This window comes from Falco cherrug, chromosome 3, assembly GCF_023634085.1.
Source record: "Falco cherrug isolate bFalChe1 chromosome 3, bFalChe1.pri, whole genome shotgun sequence".
Taxonomy (NCBI): Eukaryota; Metazoa; Chordata; class Aves; order Falconiformes; family Falconidae; genus Falco; species Falco cherrug.
Window position 1 is genome coordinate 48,519,372 of NC_073699.1, and position 23,073 is coordinate 48,542,444.

A 23,073-nucleotide genomic window follows, 5' to 3' on the forward strand; every position below is an offset into this window, starting at 1 on the left:
TCAAGTTAGAAACATACAGACCCCTGTTTCTGTTAACAAATAACTATTTTACGTTCCCAAAATGTGAAAATTAATTTAAATGTTACTGCTTGTCCTTGCAAATGGTTACGCTTATATTAGTGCATGATGTATGTTGTTGGTCAGATTAGAATACTTGTTAGAATAGATTTCTTTTTAAAATAAGAAATTTCCAGAGGATGACTGATTTAGTAACTCTGTCACCAGCATCTCCAAAAAATCTGTTGTCAGTGATGTACTTTTGGAGAGTTAGGAATAAAGGAAAAATACAGACAATATTCTGCTGACTTCTAGACTTGTGCTGTCTCCAGAAGGATAGCTGGGCCTGACTTGCACTAAGCTTGACAGTTAATAAACTCTATTAAGCCATAAAAACTTCACACAACATCAGCAAATGTATTCATATACCATTCTCCCTAGTGGCAGTGATTCTGAAAGCACTTAATAACTCAGATGCAACATGCACTATGGGTTATTCATAACCTGGATAATCCAGCCACAGGTAGCAGCAAGTTTGTATATATAGGTAAAGCATGAAAGGTTTTCCAAACCTTTTTTCCTCTGAAAATAGGTACATTTGTGAAAACTTTGATGTTTGGTTTGCGTTGGGCACACTACTTCATCATTTGTCGATGTGCAATTTTATCGAGCCCATTTTACAGCATGTAAAAATCTCAAAAATCCATGGTCAAATCTGCAGACCGTTCAGCCATCTAATAAACCACAAGTTAAAAAACTATTTAACTAAACTAAGAATTGCAGCAGGGGGGGTAAACTCACTTCACAAACAAGATTACATTCCCTCTTTATGTGTACATTTGAAAATCTATGTGATGTAACGAGCTTTATTGTAGTCATGAGACCAAACAAGAATAGGGATAGAGCAACTAATAGAGAAAGAACAACAATTATATTTGTTAGAGTTAGATGACCAATTTGCTAGAGATAATTTATTTACCAAATTTAATCTACTTTTCCCCTCGCAAGCTGTCTGCAAACAGACAGATTATGACATATATTTCATTATACTTTTAAGCAATTGAATTATTATGAATAATTTAGCTAATATTATTTTGGATTCATTTCAGACCACAGATTAGTCATAAAACATAGGATATATTCGAGTTTTTAACAGGTTTTTTATGTCACATGATACTCTCATCTGATTTATAAACAGGGACCTTTAAATTACTGGAGGCTTAATTCTTCTGCAAAAAAGAGAGAGAGAGAGGAAGAAAACACAGAAGATAGGTAAACCTACAGAATATAAACCCTTTATTTTTCATTTTACCTTAGGGAAAAATGTTAATTGTTTTTTAGTTACTACTAGCAAATTAGGTTTGAAGGGAGAAAAGTCACCTTAAATATTTTTAATAATACGTATTGTTTAATTCAGCAGAGTTATATTGACTTTTCTCAGAATAGTATTGAAACAATTTGTATGTATGTATAGCCCACTAAATTTTCTTAACACTGTCTGGAGAAAGAAAGTTATTCTCCAAGACTGAACAGCTGAGACTGACAATCTGAGAGCCATACATCCTCAGTGACCCACATGAGCTGTCCTAGCAAAACCAGAACTGACACTTTTCATATTTCTTAGTTAAGAAAATAAGCACTGAAAACATCCTTAAAAACAGTCATTCCAGCAACCCTTTCAGACTATTTAAAATTTAATTTTTGTTAACCCTTTTTCACTTTTCCTTCAAATGTGGTTTTTTTTTTGAGCATTTCCTTTGAGTCTGTGACCCAGTTTGACTTTAATCAGTACTCTTCAGTGTCAGCGCTGGCAATGTTTCACTGTCTGTAGCAGTTGCAATAGCTCTTGTAACAGAAGAAGCATTTGAACAGTCACTGTGCAATATTTACCTTTATAAATGCCAGTCATTTTATAGGCTCAGTATTGAGACTTGATGGTTGGCTAATGACGATATTCCCAGTAGAACTGAAAATAGCAAGCCAAGACACACCATATGCTTAATTTCATCAACCTGTATGCACAAGTGATTTCCCATACTGCTAATGTTACTATCATTTTAATAGGCTTTTATTGGAAAAGGAGTTAGAGTGTCTAGATAAAGGACCTTTTCTATTAAGCTTAGCAAACCTATTGATTTGCTGCCTGATTATTTTGATCTCACTTGTTAATCTGGAGAAACTCCACTGAAAACAAAAGAGTTTAGCACCGGAAGGCAAAATAAAGGCCCCTGTAATACTAAGCCAAATCAGAAACAGTGTCTGAACATTCATGTAGAAAGAGGCAAATGAGAAAAATAACTTCTGCTGAGATGTTACCCTTCAGAATGTGGCCCCATGGACTCTTCTAGCTGTTCTGGGCTAAACTTCCCCACCCTGTCCCTAATGCTTGTCACATCACTACCTTCTCTTAGATGGAGTTTATCACCTTTTTAGCTTTGCCAGCATAACCCCACAATCAGCTTCTCTCCAGCCAATTTTTATCAAGACAGACCAAGTGAAAATGTCCAAATTATTAACAATATTAATTGCCTAAACTAAATACACCAGCAGACTTAAGGGGTGGAAACATTGGGTGGTTAGCAGCAGTGAGGACAAGCACTGGTAGCAGTATTGTCTTGGCACAGCACAGTGGAAAAGTGAACAGTGCATCTGACTGTGACCTCAGCATCTTGTAATCTGTGTTCTGTACAAATACTTCTTTAAAAACAGGCTTTTCTATGCATCTGAAAAAGCCAACCCTGAATTTCTTCCTAAATTCATGTATTTTTGCAAGCATGTTTTTTATGTTAAATTCTCATCCAGAAATTTATTGAAAGAATTTACCTTTACATGAAAAGAATTAAATTAAATTAATTTGAATGCATAATTAGAGGTTTCTGATAACCTACAATTATCATGGTTCATCCATCTTCAACAAGATTAGTGAAGAATAAATGAAAGAATAGGGGTAGTAAAAAACACCACATAATATTTGCCCTGAACTGACCTTACATTAATTTGCTTAGTATAACTGGAACAGAATCCTTCTGAAACAGGATTTGTATGCATAGAACAGCAACAGGAGTAAGAAAGAATAATGGTACATTATAATAATCAGCAGCTATGACCATTCAACTAACTTGTAAAAGACATTTCAGTCAGACTTCAAGTAAAATGCATTTAATAAAATTCAGAAGGACTGCTACAGACTGCTACAGTATCATCAGGCACATCCAAATCTGTAAACACACATTATATTACCCAATAAAAATCTAAAAAAAAAAATACCACAACCAAAACAAAACCAACCAAAACAAAAAACCCCAAAGACAGACCTTATTTTGGACAAATTCAAACCCATCTGAAGCAGCCTCATTGCTGGACTAATTTAATAACAGTCCAAGTTTGAGATCTGGTTTAACAGGCAAAGAAAATAGGATGGATGTAATTTTCTTCAACTTTAGTAAGATATTTGGTTGTATATTATTTTGATTAAGACACAATAATCCAATAATTAAATTATTCTAGGTGAGCTCAACCTGGCTGATAATGGGACAATAAAATGTCTAACTGGCAAGCCTCCAAGTGCAGCTATAAACAGAGAATATTTTCAAGCATATTTAATTGTATGGAGGCCAGGTAATATGCTTATGCTCTTTAATATTGTAATGAGGTAACTGGAAGAAAACAAGATTTCAGAGATGATGCAAAAACAATTGCAACTTAAGACACTTGAATAAGTCGGGTACTAAACTGCTCTGAAAAGATTTGTAAGCATTAATAGATTACTGGAAAGCCTGCCTTCCAGTGAATCAAGCAACCTAATCTACTTAACTTGTCAAAGGCATACCAGTTTACTTATTGTCTTAAAAACTGTCAAAGGCAGCAGAAATTTGGTGTGAGAGTGCTATGCAGGCTAACAGTCAATAACATTACAAAATCCAGCTCCTAGAACTTAAAGCAGGGGTCCTCAAACTATGGCCCATGGGCCGGATACGGCCCCCCAGGGTCCTCAATCCGGCCCCCGGTATTTACAGACCCCCCAGCTGGGGGTTGGGGGGGAAACCAAGCAGCCGCAGGTGACTGCCTGCCACTTCATCCACGCGCCGGCCCCCTGGTTAAAAAGTTTGAGGACCCCTGACTTAAAGCTTGACAAATTTAGACAGAAAATGGCATGAATCTTGGGGCGGGGGGGGGAGGGCAGAAAGGACATTTAAGCTTTGAAACAATTTACCAACTAGATGAGCGCTTCAGCGCTGGAAGCCAATCATTCTGCATTAGCTATATTTTCTAAACTATTTAACTTCAATTGAAGCTAATTCAGTTCTGGCTGCGTTGAGGAAAATGGTTAATATTTTACTAGCTGAAAAATGTAGACTGCAGACTTGGATTAACCAAAACTATTTTAAGATTTTTGATAAATCAAGTTAATAAAGTCAGTTGTATTTTATTTTGAAATTATCTTGTTTATTTAAAAAACTGTAATAAATGTGACATAGAATGCACTCACCCAGCTTTGCCTATCCAAAATAAGTCTATAGCCAGACAATTTCCCTGTAAAGTCTTGAGAAAGCAGCAGGCACTCTCTAAGGATAATCAATTTCATTTTAAGATAAATGTCCAAAAAAAGAAAAAAGGTAACCACCTCCTGGAAGCATCTGCTTCACTCCTTTTCTGCAGAAGAAGCTCAAAACATCATGTTAGAAAAAATGTGTACATTCTAGGCATCTAAAGCAAAGTGGGATGTATTTCAGATTTAGAAATGTAATTTCTGTAATTAAATTTCAAGCTCTATATAAAGACAAGGCCACCCCACCTCAAGTAATTAAGTTTAGTTTCAATTAATTTTGCTCAGTTTTTAGTTTTTGACAAGAATGTTTTACATTTTTGTTTGCCCTCCAAGAGTATGTCAGGAAACAAAAATTAATTGTTCACACAGCTCTAATCCATTAGCCAGTGTTATGTAGGCAAACCAGGTGATTGCAATAGCTTGTTCTAGCTCTGTCTCTTACAAATACGTTACTAACCACCTGTAACTGCTGACTGAGAAGTACCATCCTGGAGCTATTGCTGAGAACAGCACAGGGCTCAGGTATTTGCCACTGTCAGCCAGCATTATATAAAGCTTTAGTTGTGTTCTTTCTTTCTGCATTTGTCCTCACAGTTACTGACAACCTCCACCAGTCTTTACATCACTATGATGATAATCCATAATTTCCTAGTTTCCACCTGATTAATCCTTCTGCTCGATGGATTAAACATTGTGTAACCAAAATGAGCATTCAGCTACCAAGACGAGCAGCCCTTGTGCCAGCACGATAGGCAGGGGAGCGCTCAGTGCAGGGCACAGGGACGGTCCTGGGTGAGGAGAACCTCGGAGGAGGCCAACAGACCTGCCAGGGGCCTGCAGCTTGTGCCACCGTGGCTGACAGGACCTGGATGGAGCCAAGAGCAATGGTGGGCAAGCTCCCCACACCTATAAAATAAGTCCTTAGGGAATGAAAGTGAGCAGGGCTAGCAAACAGGGAGCTGTGTGGCAGTTTGCACACAAAGCCCATTCAAGAAGGACACTGAAGCCCTGCCAGCTCAGCCAGGGAGTGGTGGTACCCACCCGGCAGGAAGCCATGGCCTCTCTCAGCTCTGCACCCCCCCCGGCTGAGGCAGCTGCCCAGGCAGAGCCCTGGTGGGAACACGCTGCCAGCCGGGAGCCGGGCTGCCGGACGGGCTCTGCTCTTACACCAGCACCAGCCGCAGCAGCGGGCACAGCTGTGGGAGTGCGCCCGGGGAGAGGAGCCCCCACTTAGTGACAGAGCCCCGCGGGGGCTGGGGAGCACGAGGAGATCAGGGAGCACGAGAGAGAGACCCGCCGCTGGGATCACCCCCTGCCCTCTCTCAGACAGGCCTGACGGGCAGCCAGGGCATGTGATCCAGAGGGTTCCCTGTCCTCTCTCCGTGTGGCCCGACACAGTGACTGACTGAAGGGAGAGCGCGAATGGCGACGGGTCCCTGCCCGGTGCAGCGCGATGTCTCCTCTGTGCCCGGCCCAGCGGCCCAGGTGCCCACGCATGGCGCGTCAAGGCTCTGCAAGTGGAACCCAGCAGTAACGAAGACGGGGGTTCATCGAGCGGGGAGGTGTCGCTGAGGCTGTCGGCCTACGCCCCGTGTCAGAACAGCTTCCACACAGAAAAACAGACGCGTCACTGTCAGAGGAGACTCCCCTCTGAAGGGAAGAGACGGCCCGGTGTGCAGAGCGGACCCACCCAGGGAAGTCTGCTGCCTCCCTGGCGGCCTGGCTAAAGGTGGGAAGAGAAAGCTGCCTGTCCTGGTGCAGCCCTCAGACCATTATCCAGTATCAATTTTTCAGTCCAAAAAGGGCTGGATGAAGGATCTGGGGAACCACAGGGCTATCAGGCTGACCTCAGTGCCAGGGCAGGTTATAGAGCAGATCATGTAGGGTGCCATCACGCAGCACATAGAAGACAACCAGGCAATGGGGCCCAGCCAGCATGGGTTTATGAAAGACAGGTCATGCTTGACTAACCTGATCTCCTTCTGTGACAAGGTGACCCGCTTGGTTGTGGAGGGAAAGGCTGTGGGTGATGTCTACCTGCACCTTAATAAAGCCTTTGACACCATGTCCCACAGCTTTCTCCTGGAAACACTGGCTGCTCATGGCCTGACTGGGTGTACTGTTCACTGGGAGAAAAGCTGGCTGGATGGCTGAGCCCAAGGGGCGGTGGTGAATGGAGTTACATCCAGCTGGCAGCTGGCCACACGTGGTGTTCCCCAAGGCTCAGTATTGAGGCCAGTTCTGTTTGATATCTTTGTCAAAAATCTGGATGAGGGGATTGAGTGCACCTTCAGTTTGCAGACAACACCAAGTTGGACAGAATGTTGATCTGCAGAGGGATCTGGACAGGCTGTATCGATAGGCTGAGGCCAATTGTCTGACGTTCAACAAGGCTGAGTTCCAGGGCCTGCACTTGGGTCACACCAGACCCACACAGCGCTACAGGCTTGGGGAAGAGTGGCTGGAAAGCTGCCTGGCAGAAAAGGACCTGGAGGTGTTGGTCGACAGACCATGAGCCAGCAGTGTGCCCAGGTGGCCAAGAAGGCCAACAGCATCCTGGCTTGTATTAGAAACAGTGTGGTCAGCAGGACCAGGGCAGTGACTGTCCCCCTGCACTGGGCACTGGTGAGGCTGCACCTCGAATGCTGACAGGTTCAGGTTTGGGCCCCTCACTGCAAGACATTGATGTGCTGAGGCAGGTACAGCAAAGCTGGTGAAGGGTCTGGAGAAGACATCTTACAAGAAGCAGCTGAGGGAAGTGGGGTTGTTTGGCCTGAAGAAAAGGAGGCTCAGGGGAGACGTTATTGATCTCTACAGCTACCTGGAAGGAGGTTGGAGCAAGGTGGGTGTCAATCGTGTCAATCTCTTCTCCCAGGTAACAAGAGATAGAACATGAGGAAATGCCCTGAAGTTGCACCAGGGGAGGTTTAGACTGGATAGTAGGAAAAATTTCTTTACTGGAAGGGTTGTCAAGTGTTGGAACAGACTGCCCAGGAAAGTGCTAGGTCACCATCCCTGGAGGTATTGAAAAGACATGTAGATATGGTGCTTAGTGACATGAATTAGTGATGGTCTTGGCAGTGCTAGGCTAACAGTTGAATCTGATGACCTTAAAGATCTTTTCCAATCTAAATGATTCTATGATGGCTGACTATTTTAGTCTTCACTTCTGTAGTACAATAACTTGGCCAAGAGCCTATCCTTATGAGTAATACAGTTGGGTCAATGGCATTTTGCAATTATTTAATCATTAGTCAGATATGCATTCCATAAAAGAAGGTTTATCTGCAGTTACAAAACTATAGCATTCTATATGTGATGGGATGTGAATGTTACAGGCAAATATTCCTGTATTTTTTTTGAATTGCCAATGCTTAATCTCTAAGTAAGTATGAAACTGAACACCAACAGTCACCTCTCACTGACAATTTTTGTATGTACTGCAGTTACCATGGTACCAACCTGAGCAGTTGATGTCTAAATATAGGGCAGGATAAAGGATATATCTTTTTAACAACTAATAGAATTGCATAAAAATTCACAGAGGTTTTACTTCTCCAGTAACTTAGAGCGCTTAAAATACTAGCCACTTTCATTGCAGTGAGAATAAAATACTTAAATATCAGTCATAACATATTCAGTGTAGTTTACTGGCCTTGGTGGAATTTATCCGAAGAAAGCCACAGTCTCAAAGAGGAAATCTGTGGGTAACTCACAGCCATATGACAGAGCATACAGCAAGTCTATCAAAGACCATCTAAAAATTTTAATTTGCTGAAGAATGTTAGGTGCCAGAAGCAATATGGAGATACCGGAAGGATTTCACAGAACTGGGCCTTGGTTTTTACAGAATGTCTGAACTGTGTATACTTGGTTCAAGGAGGTGTTTATAGTGGGCAACATTTATCAGACTCAAATTGACTCATAAAGTATGAAGTATGAATAAATACTATTAGGATTTAATGAAAACTGAACTGCATGAAGTGTGCTGAGATTGCTTTGCCTATCCTTACTGTTATCCTTAGGAGAACATCAAACAAGACATCTATATCACAGCAATTTGAAAGAATATGGTTCTTGTAGCACTAATCCTCATGCTGATTTGTCTGAGTAGATTACCAGAAACTCAGCTCTCTTGGTGACAGTACTGCTGTCTCAGATATGGGGTGAGCTACGGGGAGCTTACTGGTGAATTACTACTATCATGCACATTATCTACCAGTGCTCTATTGGTTTCACAGGTGTAAGGACTTTGGAAAGACACAAAGCAACTTTTCAGATCAGTCTTTCACTATCATGTAACTCAGCTCGTGTAAATGAAAGATCTGTTAAGTGAGAGAAGCGTATCTCCAGTTCACTGCAAAGTCCTCTGAATATTTAAACATTTCTGTGTATTTCTGCATTGCTAAACTGTTGTTTGTAACAGCCCTGACATTCTGTGAGATAACACCACGTTTTGATGTGATTTCTAACAGAAATGCTGTTCCAGTTCACTAGCTGTTACTGTATAGTCAGGGGAAAAATTATTGCAAGGAAAAGCACATTTTGAAATGTCAGAACAACTGTTAAGATTCTGAATGCAAATTCTGTCTGTTATACTCCAAGACCCGCTAAACCACCAAGTCCAGACTCTGACTGCAAGGGTGCTTGGCACAATATGTGATTGGGCTGATACAGAGAGAGACATTCTACACTTGAGAGTCATTTTGGAGATTACTTATAAAGGGAAGAAAACCCAGGGAAATTTACAAAACAATGTCGTCAACAAAATGTTGCTGCAAAGGCAGGAGTCTTGCTTGCAGAATCAATTTACACTTTGTCAATTAACTAAATACCTTTATTTTCACTGAACAAGGAGTGAATCAAGACTTAGTTCTGTGTTTCTCTATTACTTATCTACAAGCAGTTTCTTTTTAGGGCCCTAAAATATTCCTATGCTGATATCTACTTTTAGAAATACAAGGATACTGTGTTACATTCACACACTGCTCCTATAAAATGTCAAATAAGTAGTGAAGAGATGGATACATGCCAGCTCTGCCTCTTACTCTGTGAAACAGAAAAATTCTGTGCCACACTGAAGTAGACACAAATACTATAAAAACACCCTTCAGGTTATGAATCTTTGTAGTTCATGTCTGTTCTCTTAGGCAACATTTCTGGTTGTGCATCCCTGGTCCCTCTTCACTAAAACCTCTTCATTAAAATTTCTAGACTACCAGTCTAGAGATCAGATTGCTCACAAGGACTGCAGCTCTAAAATCCAATTAAATCAGTTTATCAATAAACCATAATCTTAATTTCAACATTAGGGAAGACAAATGTACCTTTATCAAAACTGAGTACCCTCATCCACAAGTATTTAGTCTCTTGATAAATATTTTAAACTCTCACTTTTCTTATGAAAAAAAGAATTTCAAATAGGCAAAATCCAGTAAGATAATGACCCCCTTCAACTCCCACTGAATTAATGAGACTGAGGGTAGTTAGGAGCTGAGCTCCTCCTAATCCCACATTTCATACCTCTGCTTTGGTTATCAGTCTAAGATGATTTGCAAACTTGGTTGCTTACACAAAATGTCATTCATTTGGCAGCCAACATCAGCAGAAAGAAACATTTTGCTGTGTAGTATTTTCAAAAGGGAGACAGGTTAGAATATCATAATCACAGTATTCACTGAGGTTTCAGAAAGGTGGAAGAGTGCACACACTGTAAGACAGATAGCACTGTCTAATGTAAGATATGCTCAGCATTTCTGGTTGCAAGACACTGATGTTTCTTTTTCTAAACTTTAACTATTCTGACTCAAATTTTCTGTAACAGACCTTTTTTTCAGAATCGTCATTACATTGTTTTAATCCTCAAATTTGTTTTCAAATAAAGATCCACAGAAAATACAAATACTTTGTTTATTCCATGTTGAAAAAAATCTAGTGACCTTTTCAGCTGAAATTTTCACTCCCTCTATCCAGAGCTTCCAACAGACTACGTTGTACATCAAATTCACATTTTACTGTAAATATGCCCACATTTCTGCACCACATTCAGTAACAAAATTCCCTCTAATTTCTGTTTATACTGACAATGTTACAGGCAAATGCATCTCTGGCATCTGCTGGTCTTTGACTGGTCTACATCTAAGAGCTGCGAGACACTCCTGCACAGTGAGTGAATAAGCCTCTTGGTAGACCTAAGAAAACTATGGAGGGCAGAGGCTGACTGTCTGGAGAGAGACAAAGAGCCAGACTGAGGGGTAGACTAGCAGTGGAAAGGCAGAAGCCAGGGAAAGGAGTGTTAGCCTGAAGAATGGCATGGGGATAAAAGAGGTATTAAAGGAAATTGAGTCTCTATAGCTCTATTTTGAAGCAAATACCCAGGAAAACCACAGGTGTGTCACTGTCACTGAAGACATTCAGTATTTGCAAAATTGAACCTAAAAGCACTTGATATAGTCACTTCATTACTTGTCAGTATTGTTAGCATCAGCTATATAAGCATCAGTATTTCCCATAAAGAGTAGATAGAGATATTGATATACACATGCACTTACAATCACAGAGCATTGCAAACGACTTTGTAGACTCTGTCCTACTCCCATTAAGTCTACGTGAATTGGACTGTGTTGCAAAAGTGCAAAATATCATGCAGAAATTATACCTTTCCTTTAGTGAAATTATCATCTCCTTTTCTGATTAACTGTCTTCTGCCAGTATCTCCTAAAAGGCCTTGCAGCATGACATACACATCTGCATCTGTTCCTGACCCAGGGGCTGCTCCCGTAGTGATATAGAGAACATAGATTTTCACTGTTGGGAAAAAGAGATCAAAGGTTTATCAAAGCTAAAGCAGTTAAAAAATAGGTTATTTAATAAATTACTACTACTATATTTTCATTTTCAGTCCTTCCCAGAGTGATCAAAAGGCCAAACTGTATTATAATGCTTAGAAAAGCACACAGAAGCACTGTAATTAAAATTTAAGAACCATTATTATAAGGAATAATAAGCTAAATACTTTGTGAGTGGGCTTGAAACACAGGTAGAGGGGAAATGAAAGAAAACTAAACACATCACAAATTCTTATAAAAACATGTAAATAATACTCTACCACACAAATTGCATGAATTTAAATATGTAACACTCCTATGAAACAGTTCATAATCTATGGAGGATACGAAATAGCTCAAAAAGCACATCTCTGCTCTAAGCCTCACAGAGTTCAAATGAAGCTGAACTGTCAGAAAGATGGCAACTTTTCTATTTCCTCCAGATCATGGTCCAGTCAGTGGCTGGCCACTCTACATTGTACCAGTTGCAGTTATTGGCCTCAGAAGAGGATTTCTAGAAATGTGTGTTCTCTGACATGTTATCTTACAACTGTTCAGCTGAGCATTTCTTGGAAGGCTGTTTATGTTAATTCCCTGCTTGTACTCCCAGAGAAATGCATAACACACTGGTGATCTGGTCCCCAAAATAAGAAAGAAGCCACATCCCCAAAACATTCAATTAAAAAAGAGACAAAAATATGGGGAGAAGATAAAGAAAACAATACCTGTCCTTATTAATGTTAAATGCCCTTTGGAAAGAGGGGCAGCATTTGTAATGTTTAAGTATCTGTGCATTTCCAGAAAAAAAAAAAAAAAAAGTAAGTATTTAAAAGACAAAGTTCCTTCCCAGGGAACCACAGCAGTAATTTTCTCATATTCATATTCAAGGAGCTTCTGCCCAAGTGCTTTTTTTGAGACTAGCTTTGAAAGCACAGCAGAAAAGGCAAGGAATATACAGATTACTTGGGCTATCGATCTAAACCCTTAACTCCTGGGAAACACTTGAAGGAGACTGGGATATTCTCATGGTAGAATATCCATTTAGGGCAAGAGCCCTTTCATTCTTCACTGACTTTGGTTATAAAACCTCCTAAGAAACACAGAGCAAACTAAAAAAATTCAGTCTTGAGGTGATCAAGGCACAACTTTCATGAAGGAGTTTGATGACATATAATTGCTAGGTCACACAAAAAGAATGCCTGAAATCCTAACACAAATATGAGCTTCTGTTGTGAGGGGCCATGGATCTCCTTCTTATTTGAAATTACAGTACAAGAGTTATTTCCTCGGGATTTCCTTTGTTTCCTATGGGAGTGAACCAAATCATATTATCAAGGAAAAGCTGAACTCAGTCCTATTCAAAACTTCTTTAATATTTCCAGTACGGTATGCTTGCTCTTTTGTCACAAACCGATACCAATCAGACTTGAATGCACAGTGCTCACTTACAGGGTCTGAGATTTATTTTTTTTAAACAGTGGGGTGGATTTGACCTAGCCATGCATCACTAGTGAGGATGAATAGAAAGTATACGTTAAATTCTTTGGACTGCTCTGAAAAGCCACCATCATCATTGACCAAGTCATTTCCAGTGTTTCTCATTTGTGACAAACCTGCTGGAAAAGGAGAGCCAGCTGTGAGAACTGGAAGCTCAGCCACTCTTCCTCCTTCTTCATCTGCAAAGTTGTGACAAAATGGAAATTCTAGCACATTTTTACTTTCTCTGTGTTGAAGCTTTACCTTGGCAAAGAGCAAAAACAAATACCTTCAGCGTCTGCTGTGCTCTAGTGGAAATGATAGCAAAAGACATACTATTGAACAGCTGTGACACATCATCTCAATATTAAAAAAGAAGATTAAATATATTTTTCTAAAATGTTTTTGAAAGCTGCCTTTTAAAAGAGAAGGACTAAATATCTTTCCCAATTAAAATAATTAAAATGTGAAGATTATTCCTGTAGAGACTGCAGTAAGAGAAAAAATATTTTGAATGCTTCAGGAAGATTCCTTTATGTAACCTATTCATCCAGCATATGGAAGAAAAAGGTGTTGATATGCCCATTTCAGCTTCTGAGAAATGTCAATATGCCACAACATTTTTCACTGCAGAATGTTTTCTCATTCTAAGTAACAGGAGTAAGAAAATGAAGTGTTTCAGAGAAAAACAGAAATTAAGAATGTTTTATGACATGTGTATATATATATATGTACATATGTATTATATAAATATAAAGAGTATGTTACTAAATATTTTTAATCTCTATGAAATGCTGTATATAATGAAAGGGTGATCCTGAGCTAAGTAGATTAGTCTTACTATAAGAAAACATATTTTCATAATGAGGTGTCTTATACTATGGTACTACCAGGTACACAAAGAGATAAAGTACCATTTTATAAACTATTTAAAGCTAGACCAGACAACATATTTGAAAATATATTGCGGGAATTAACCCTGCTGTGAAAAAGGCACAGAAAATTCGCTCATACATTTCTTCATGACCTAACTCACTAAAATGACCAAATCCTTAACCCAGGAAGCTCAACCATCTTTGGTTAGCAATTGTCACTGGGAGATGGTAGCATTATTCTGTCTTCAAAAGATTCCTATAATTTTTCATTATGACAGACACATTGAAAAGATTTTTTTAAAAGCAGTGCAAAGTATAATGTTAACACAATATCCCTTTCATACTAACATCTATATTCCTGAACAGTTTCTTGAAAATCAGATTTAATTTACTGTGTTTTACTTCAAGAAGTGAAAGAAGCAAAAATAAGAATGTCAGTTATTACATGCTTCAGAAATAAAGCATATCATAATTGATTTTTTTCTGGGCATTATTTTATAATGATTTCAATTTCCTCAAAAGCATCAAGTGAATTATTTTGCAGTTATGGTTATAAAAATGAATTCTGAATCTAAATACGGAATTCAACCAACCACACCTGCATTTACTTGTGATAGAAGGGGGAAATCTTAGACTCTCTGTGAGGTACAATCTTGTAAAATCAAAATAAAATAGCATAGAAATGACCATCCTTGTTCTAATCAGCAGTGTAAATAGATGCTAACCTATCTTTAATAACAGATATTATACACAACCTCTTATACCAACCTAGTTATTTCATACAAAGATTCAGTCAGTCCTGCTATGGAAGCCATGGAGTAACAGAGGAAATATCTTCCTAAAACCCCAATAATTTACATAGACCCCAAAACAGGGAAATTAATATTTTAATTGACTTTCTAATCCTACCTAATATAAAAGTGCATCTTTTCCTTATTCATATACATGATGTTGATTTTTTTCTAACTCAGCTTTGAGTCATTGTTCTAAGCCACTGAAGTAAAACACACTGACAGGTGTCACTGTTTTTAACTGCCAGGTTCCCATTCTGAAATTTTTACTGTGATCCACTGTCTCCTGCAATATCCAAGAAGCAGCCTTAATTTTATCAATAGATTTCTTAGATGACTATTTCATCTGGCTACAAAGAGGATTTTAACAACCTGCCTACCATTTAAATGTCAGGGGGTTTGCTCGCTAATATCATGTATTGGACAGGAAATTTTTTTCCTCCAGTTTTTAATAAGAACAAAATGCAAACATTAATGAACAAAAGTATGTCTCCAACTTGAAAGAAGATGATTCTTTCCCTTAGACTTCTTTTTATTTGGCCAGCATAAGAGGATAAAGATGTTTTTTTGTATAGTGAAGTGCCACAGCAATTTCAGTGCAATGTCAGATTTTAGCTTCAGCATCTTGGACATCAGAAGAAAAATTGTCACTTTTGCTATTCACTTCTTTTTTTCACATGCCAACTTAAAAGGCAGATATTTTCATCAGAAGGCATTCCTAGAGTCTGGCTTAATTATTTGCCTTGGATCACTGGGTCTACAACATGTAACAGCCAATTTGGAGTTATGTAAATACTGCAATGTATGCCAGCGGGTACAGTTCTGAAAATACACCACTGGATATCCTGAAGAAGATGGCATATCTGTATATATGCCCTCCAGAAATCCACCTAAGTTTACAAGATTTTTACTATCCATAGCAATCCTAGTAAGTGTTCTGAGCAGTCTCTGAAGTTATTACTCTATGTTACCCGATGCACGCAATTTTGTAAATTAAAAATTATGTAATTTCAGACAGAACTGAAAACTGGAAGCCATAACCATAGAACATGAAAAAAAAGGATAATTTTACAATAAAGACACAATAAGTAATTGATTTAGATCTTATGTTTTACCTCATGGCAATGCCAAGTCTCTCCTTCTGCAGCTTCTTCGATTTCTAAGCGAACTTTGAATATAGTACTGAATTTCTTACTTAGTTCAACTGAAGTTTCATAAATCTGCTTATTTTTAAGGGATCCTTTGGGAAATATGACTGAAGTACAGATACCTTTTTCACCACATATAGTTAGAGACATTTTAGGATTCATGCAACTAGAAGAAATATCAGTAGTTGTGACAAGGACATCCCAAGTCCCTGTTGAAACAAAACAGGAGCAAAAAATAAATGGTTTTTCTGAATATCCAAAATAATACAGCCATTTGTAACAGGCTGAGTTAACAAGTGACTAGCAAGCCATTCCCACCTTTGCACTGAGCTAAAATACCGACACGTAACAGGTTCATTCATTTTCATTGATTTATTGAGGAGCAGATTTGGACACCAGGCCTTCCACAGGGACAGATGACCCGTTATGGGAGGACCAGTCCAATAGTACCATGCAGATAAGACTTCCAGTTCTATATTAGAGTCTTATGAAGAACCATGCCAATACATTGATTTTTTTCCCCCTCATAAATGTTTCCTGTGGTCACCACTCAAACCAACATATTTTCTACAAGATAGTACTGACTTGCCTTTGGTCAGGGGAGGGTATCTTTCCATTTTAATTTTTTTATGAGGTCCTTGAACTAGAATGTTAAAATTTGCTCCATACATTCTATAACAAGATGCTGATGAGAAACTGGTTCAGAGCTTGAAATGTTATATTTTTATCACAGATAACCACAATTATCATGCCAGGAAAGTAGAAAACTTTATCCATTTCTTCTGTGAAGTGATGTTTGCTGAGAGATTAAAAATAGTCCTATATAGCAGCACATAGATTTGCCTACTTTAGGGACACAGAAAACACTTAAACCCAGCAGTTTTACTTTAAAACAAAAATCGCAAAATTTTATTGAAAAAGAATGCTCATGTTCAAACTAAAGGTCTGTTTGAAGCACTTAGTCTCTTAAACATTCTAGATTAATAGGCAGTCACCTGAAGGCTCATAAGGACCGCAGACTGATAGCAGGTAGGCTCCTAAGTAACTTCTGTAACTCTATACTGAACAGATATTTGGTCAAATCTCCAATCAGCAAGACAGTTTTCAGGATCAGAAACTTATACCTACCAAAAAAATCCCATTGTTTTAGCTATCTTTAACAATTTAATTCAATTTAATAGAAGATATGGAAAATTCAGGGCTATCAAAACCATGTTTTCTATTTTAAAAAATCATGACTCCTACAGAGAGGCTTTGGTCACCTAGACTGGTGTAGAATTGAGCATGAGCAATTTTTATTAAGATAACTTAGCTCTGTTTATGCAAAGTGAGGCAGGCAAAGTATGAATTTAATAATTTCAAATAACTATTTTGTAAAACACAGTATTTTACTTTGAATAACGGAAACAGTGACTTTCTGAGTTTATGTCATAGACCTGTAAAGTCCAGTTGCCTAACTGCAACAGGCAAATCTTTATATCCTGCTATAAACTAATGCAAATAAAGCTTTATTACTTTAGATCAGGTGAGGATCTGTGCCATCAATTCAGGACTCAGTGAAGGTAAAAAGTTAGTACTCATCTCTAAAATCATCTAAAATAACTTCAGATGTTATGACTTTATGGATAATCATAAGAAGCTACCATTTTCATGTCTATGAACATTAAATATAAATGAGACCAATAATAAAATGGAAGTCCAGAATGAGAACAGGAAAACAGGGGAGTCAAATGAAAATTTATCATATCCCCTGTGACATAATCCAAGACACCAAAATATTAAGCCTTTAAACTATCAATGTATAGCTGCCTAGGAAGACTAAATGGAAGGACCATCTCTGTTGGACCATGCAATACCATATGCTGCTATATCGTTAACTATATTGTATAATCTCTGGTAAATTTTTCAAGGTCCAATTTAGAAGCAGCAGCTATGTTAAGCTTCTTTCCTTCTCCTTAGTTAAGTCTAAAAGAGTGTGTTTAGTTTGTATGGCCAGGTTTTAGTAGTGTGGGGCCTACAGGGGTGACTTCTGTGAGAAGCTGCTAGAAGCTTCCCCCATGTCCGAGAGAGCCAGCACCAGCTCGCTCCAGGACAGACCTGCCGCTGGCCAAGGTCAAGCCCATCAGCGACAGTGGTAGCACCTCGGGGACAGCGTATTTAACAAGGGGTGGGGGACGACGGACTGCGCCAGCAGTTGTAGCAAGAGAGAGGACTGAGACTATATGAGAGCCACAACTCTGCAGAACCAAGGTCAGTGAAGAAGGAGGGGGAGGAGGTGTTCCAGGCACCGGAGCAGAGATTCCCCTGCAGCCCGTGGTGAAGCTGGTTTTTCCTCTGCAGCCCATGGAGGGCCACAGTGGAACAGATATCCACCTGCAGCCCATAGAGGACCCCATGCTGGAGTAGGTAGATATGCCCTAGGGAAGCTGCAACCCATGGAAATCCCACACTGGCTCCTGGCAGGAGCTGTGGCTCTGTGAAGAGAAGCCCATGCAGGAGCAGGTTTTCTTGCAGGACCTGTGACCCCATGGGGGACCCACACTGGAGCAGTCTGTTCCTGAAGGACAGTGGAAGGGACCCACACTGGAGCAGTGCAGGACAAACTGTAGCCTGTGGGAAGGACCCACATTGGCAAAGTTCCTGGAGGACTGTCTTCCATGGAAGGGACCCCAGGCTGGAGCAGGGGCCGGGTGTGAGGAGCCTCCTGCTGAGGGGGCAGGAGCGGCAGAGACAGTGTGTGATGGACTGACCCAGCCCCATTCCCCATCCCACTGCGCTGCTGGAGGGAGGAGGGAGAGAATTTGGGAGTGAAGTTAAGCCTGGAAAAAAGGGAAGGATGAGGGGAAGGTGTTTTAAGATTTGGTTTTATTTCTCATTCTGATTTGATTGGTAATAAATTAAACTAATTTCCCCAAGTTAAATCTGTTTTGCCCATGGCAGTAATTGCTGAGTGATCACTCCTTGTCATTATCTCCACCCAGGAGCCTTTCATTATATTTTCTCTCCCTTGTCCAGCTGAGGAGGGGATTGATAGAGCATCTTTGATGGGGACCTGGTGTCCAGCCATGGTCAATCCACCACAAAGATTGCTATGCTAAAAATTTGTTCTTTCTTTCTCAGAAGTCTTTGCCTTTTCTCAGAATGTCATTATCAGACTGCTGAAACCCATTTATTTTTATGACAGCTTTGTCCATTAGCTTAAATAACTCTTCCCTCCTTGATGCATAAGCCGCCATTAATTTGGTAGATCACAACTGTGTCTGTTTTGAGCATTTAATTTGCTAGTCTGAATATGTCGAGTTTTTTTAATACCCTGTCAGAACAAAGGCTTGCCATATTCCCCATCATCTGTCTTCTGTACATCTATTCCACCTTGAACCAGTCTTTCCAGACAGAGGTAACCACAATTGTACACAACATTCCTGGTGAAATATCAGTTTCTCTGTAGTGGCATTAATTTCTTTTGATCTTCACTGATAATGCCTACATATATTGTGGGGTCACAGTTACTATAGTCACAGCCATGTTACATTACTGTCTCAAAAATTATCCTTCAATCATATAGCAAATCCAGGTATTTCTCCTAGTCATATACTACTGATGAACTCATAGCGGAAATCATTACAAGACATGGGGATATGGATCCAGTACAGTTTTCAGATTCTTAACTACTAGTTTATTCCAAATTTCCCAAAAAAATCAATGGAAATTAGGAACCTGTACCAGAACTGAGAGATCAAATATTTAGTTGCGTTTACGCCTAATTGTATTCAAGATTTGTGCTACAGAATTCAGTTCCATTGCTTTCCTCCACTGCTCAAAGTTTATCACACAACCTCTTCATCTCCTGACAGTACTCAGCTTTGTAGCACCAACAGATTTCATCAGTATATTAATTTTCTCTTCTCCAGCTCTTTACAGTTCTTCCTTTTACTACTGCTTTCCAATTTCTTATTATTACCTAATAATTTGTCATAAAGCAAATAAAATTCAGTACTGCAAGTTAGACAGATTAGATGTCATTACATTTCTCTTACTGGAGAACATTTCTGAAGATTATCTACTTTGGTTTACAACCTATCTTTAGTAAAGCCTTGATGCATTCCATCTCATTTCGTACTTGTCACTATTATCTTAACTATCCTTTTCTTCAAAGTGCATTGCAAAGGTTTGCATGTGATCGATTACTAGGTCTATATTCACCTACATTATTCATTCTATTTTTTAGATGGAGGCGTTACCTTTCCTATTGTCAAGTCATACCTTTGGCCTTCATAAAATTGTTTAAAATCCTTGCTACTAGATCTACCACTCCATTTCCCAATTCCTTCAATATTCTGGACTAATGACTCTTGGTTGTCACTGTTTGACTACGTGAAACTCTATGTTCTATTTGCACTTCAGATTTGGTGATTTCAAATAACCTCATTCCCATTAGTAATTTTGGTTTTGCTTCCCTTGCCAACATTATGGCTCCTTAAAGACAGAGATAAAGCATTCTATTTGTTTAGAGATTTTACCTACATCACCTTCAGTCTGAACTCTATTGTTCCTGCATAGTTACACCTTTGCAGATTCTTTTTATAAGTAAATGGTTGAAGAACCTTTACTATTTGTTTTAATTCTTCTATAAAATCTGACTCAGCTTGACATTTAGTAGGTTCCATTGTATCCATATACTTTTTGACCTCTAAGGTACAGTGCTCTTTGCTGATCAGTCTTTTATTTCTCCATTCCTTATAGGCTCTCTGCTTTCTTGTCATATTCTTTCTAAAGTTATTATACAGTCAGCCCAGAACTTATTTTCAATAGGTACAGAGCTGAGTATTAATAATCACAGACTGGAAAATATTAGCAAGTCCGCACCCAGATTTTTGAGGACTATGTGTGTGGGGGAAACAGCGGAAGGAAATTTTTTTTTACATAACTATGTTCAGACGCTAATTAAGGTGCATAAACAAGGATGCAACATTTGTCTCACTTTTCTTATCAGTGAAGAAAGATGTGTCAGGCTGACCAGCCCTGGGCTTCTGCTCTGAATTATCCTCGGGAGATGCCTGCCTTGCTCTGTGGATTATGTAGGGCACCTACAGAATCTTTTAGAGACCTGGAATGCTTGTAGTGGTGCAATATAGCTATTTCTTATTTTGAAATTGTCACTACTGTATGTGCTTATCCTATAGTTATATTTCCATGGTATTCTGTCCTTCTGTTGTCTCAGCAACATTATTTTTCTGTTTCCTTAGATGATATATTTGCTAGTGGAGTAAGTACAGGTAGCTAAATATGAGGATATGCACTACTGTGTCTGCAACTATATACAATATAAAACTCTCTGAGCATAAAATTAAATAAATCATGAGCATAGAAATTAATAAAGATTGGTTTATAAAACTACTGATATAGAATGCAAATTCACACCTTCAGATTAGTTTAACTTTACTTGGTTTGGTCTACCAGTTCTGATTCAGATTTCATAAATGGACCCAAACCAACATTTTACACCTCTTCAAAAAAGACATGTGAGAGCACTAAAAAATCCAGTACCCTGGCAAAGTATAAAAGACTTACCATGTTTGCAGTGTCTAAGTTGTTTCTGAATTTTGGTCTTTTTTTCATTAAACAATTTGAATAGGATATGGGGTTCAGGTCAACTAGCTGTTTGCAAGAACTTATGCCATTGATGTAAGTAAAAAAGAAAACTGCAAATAAAAGCAAATGCTTTCTGCAAATATATGAACATACGGGAAAATCTCATTCTGCTAAAAGAGTTTTTGTATCTTTTCTTGTGATTTCATCACTGCTGTAGGAGCCTTCTGCTCTGCGTTGACTGCCATATGGAACAACCTACCTCTTTCTGCTTCAGCTTTTTTTCTAGCCTCAGCTAACAACATAATTCCTTCATTGCCTTCATCCTTTAACATCTCCCTTCTGCTCTAGTCTTTCTTCCCTGAACATTATAACTGTATTTACCAGGTCTGGAAAGTGTTTGGACAGACAGTATTTGTGAGAGATGCAACTCACATTTAAGCTATATTATTTCTGTATTTTGGTTTCAGTCTTAAGAATAACCCAAAAAATAGTATGAATTACAATTAAAACAAAAGTTGGAAGGAACTTTGATAATTTTGGACCTTACCATAAATCTTTCCTGTCAACATCCCATTCCTGACTTTTCCAAGAAGTTTCAACATTCGTTCCATCCGTGCATCACCAACTCCACTGTCTAACCATTGTTGGCAAAGAAATGCATATTGGCCATCAGTCTTGCCTGACTCATGGATGACAATTTGGTCCAGGTACCATCCAGCTCCATAACCTATATCATGGTGTTCAACAAGCACTTTGCTTAACTGTCCGAGGTCTACTGCTCTCATTTCAGAGATACAAACCTGAAAAGGTAAAGGCAAAATGAATAGCAAACTGATTAAACCATATATTTTTATCATCCATCTTTAAGATTATGTTTGGAGAGACAGATTTCTTTCAATGCCAAAGTATCTTTTCCTTTCTGATAGTAAAGAATGATATTATAGGCTGCCATTTGTATTTGGAGACCCTTTTCAGAAAATATATGGATCCTTGAATAAGTACATTTTTCCTTTTTCATGATCAGTGCATTCCAGGCTTTATTATGAAAAGCATCCCACTATTTTGGGTAGAAAGAAACCTCTGGTCATTAATTTACTTACAGAAGTCTCATGAAAATTGAAGTTCAACCAATTACTCGTAACTTAAACAAGAGAAGTGCTTGAAATAACATGATAGGCCTGGTAAATTGAACTTTGGTTTAGATAAGGCATTTTATTTTTAAACATTTCAAAGTCTTTTATATTCTAAGACATCCTATTTTTCAAATGGGAAATGTCATATTATTCAACTCTGAACAGAAATACTGACACTGTTGATGACTATGCAAACAAAGGAAGATACTGTCATTAGAAAATATAAGTAAGGCTGTGCACACATACAGGCAAGAATTGATGTGTTCTTCAGATGTAAATAGACATCTGTTTAAATATTGCTACGGCTACCAGTAAACAAATGCTAAATGGCAACTGCACTAGTGCATGTTGGGATGAATAAATTATGCAAATGAGAGAATGAATGTATTCCATGCAAGAGATAATATGAGTGGGTGGGTAGATACATGGGCATGTGTGTGGGTGACATTAAAAAAACCCCAGATGGATAGTAGAAACAGACACTATAATTTTTATTTGTTGCCAACCAATTTGCCATCAGGCAGGAAAAAGCATGAGGACCAGAAAGCAACAAAGGAAGAGATGACTTTTAGAAAGAATTGTGTCATCTGGTCCATTCTCCTGTCTGTGTCAGGCTATTCTCTACAATTTGCTTAGAAAAAGAAAACATCACAGTTATTATTCCTAGCACAGCCTTAAGACTTTC

General features: G+C 38.7%; 1 protein-coding gene across 1 annotated transcript in view; it reads right to left on the reverse strand.

Moving 5' to 3' along the window:
- The window catches only part of LOC102057144 (RP1, axonemal microtubule associated), a 144,797-nt gene that overhangs the window by 20,912 nt on the left and 100,812 nt on the right, over positions 1-23,073 (reverse strand). The window contains exons 31-34 of the mRNA XM_055706318.1: positions 21,803-22,055; positions 15,631-15,872; positions 12,987-13,113; positions 11,205-11,353 (exon numbers count right to left, since the gene is read on the reverse strand). Of these exons, the coding sequence (XP_055562293.1) occupies positions 11,205-11,353; positions 12,987-13,113; positions 15,631-15,872; positions 21,803-22,055 (771 nt within the window). The remainder of the gene's footprint in view (positions 1-11,204; positions 11,354-12,986; positions 13,114-15,630; positions 15,873-21,802; positions 22,056-23,073) is intronic.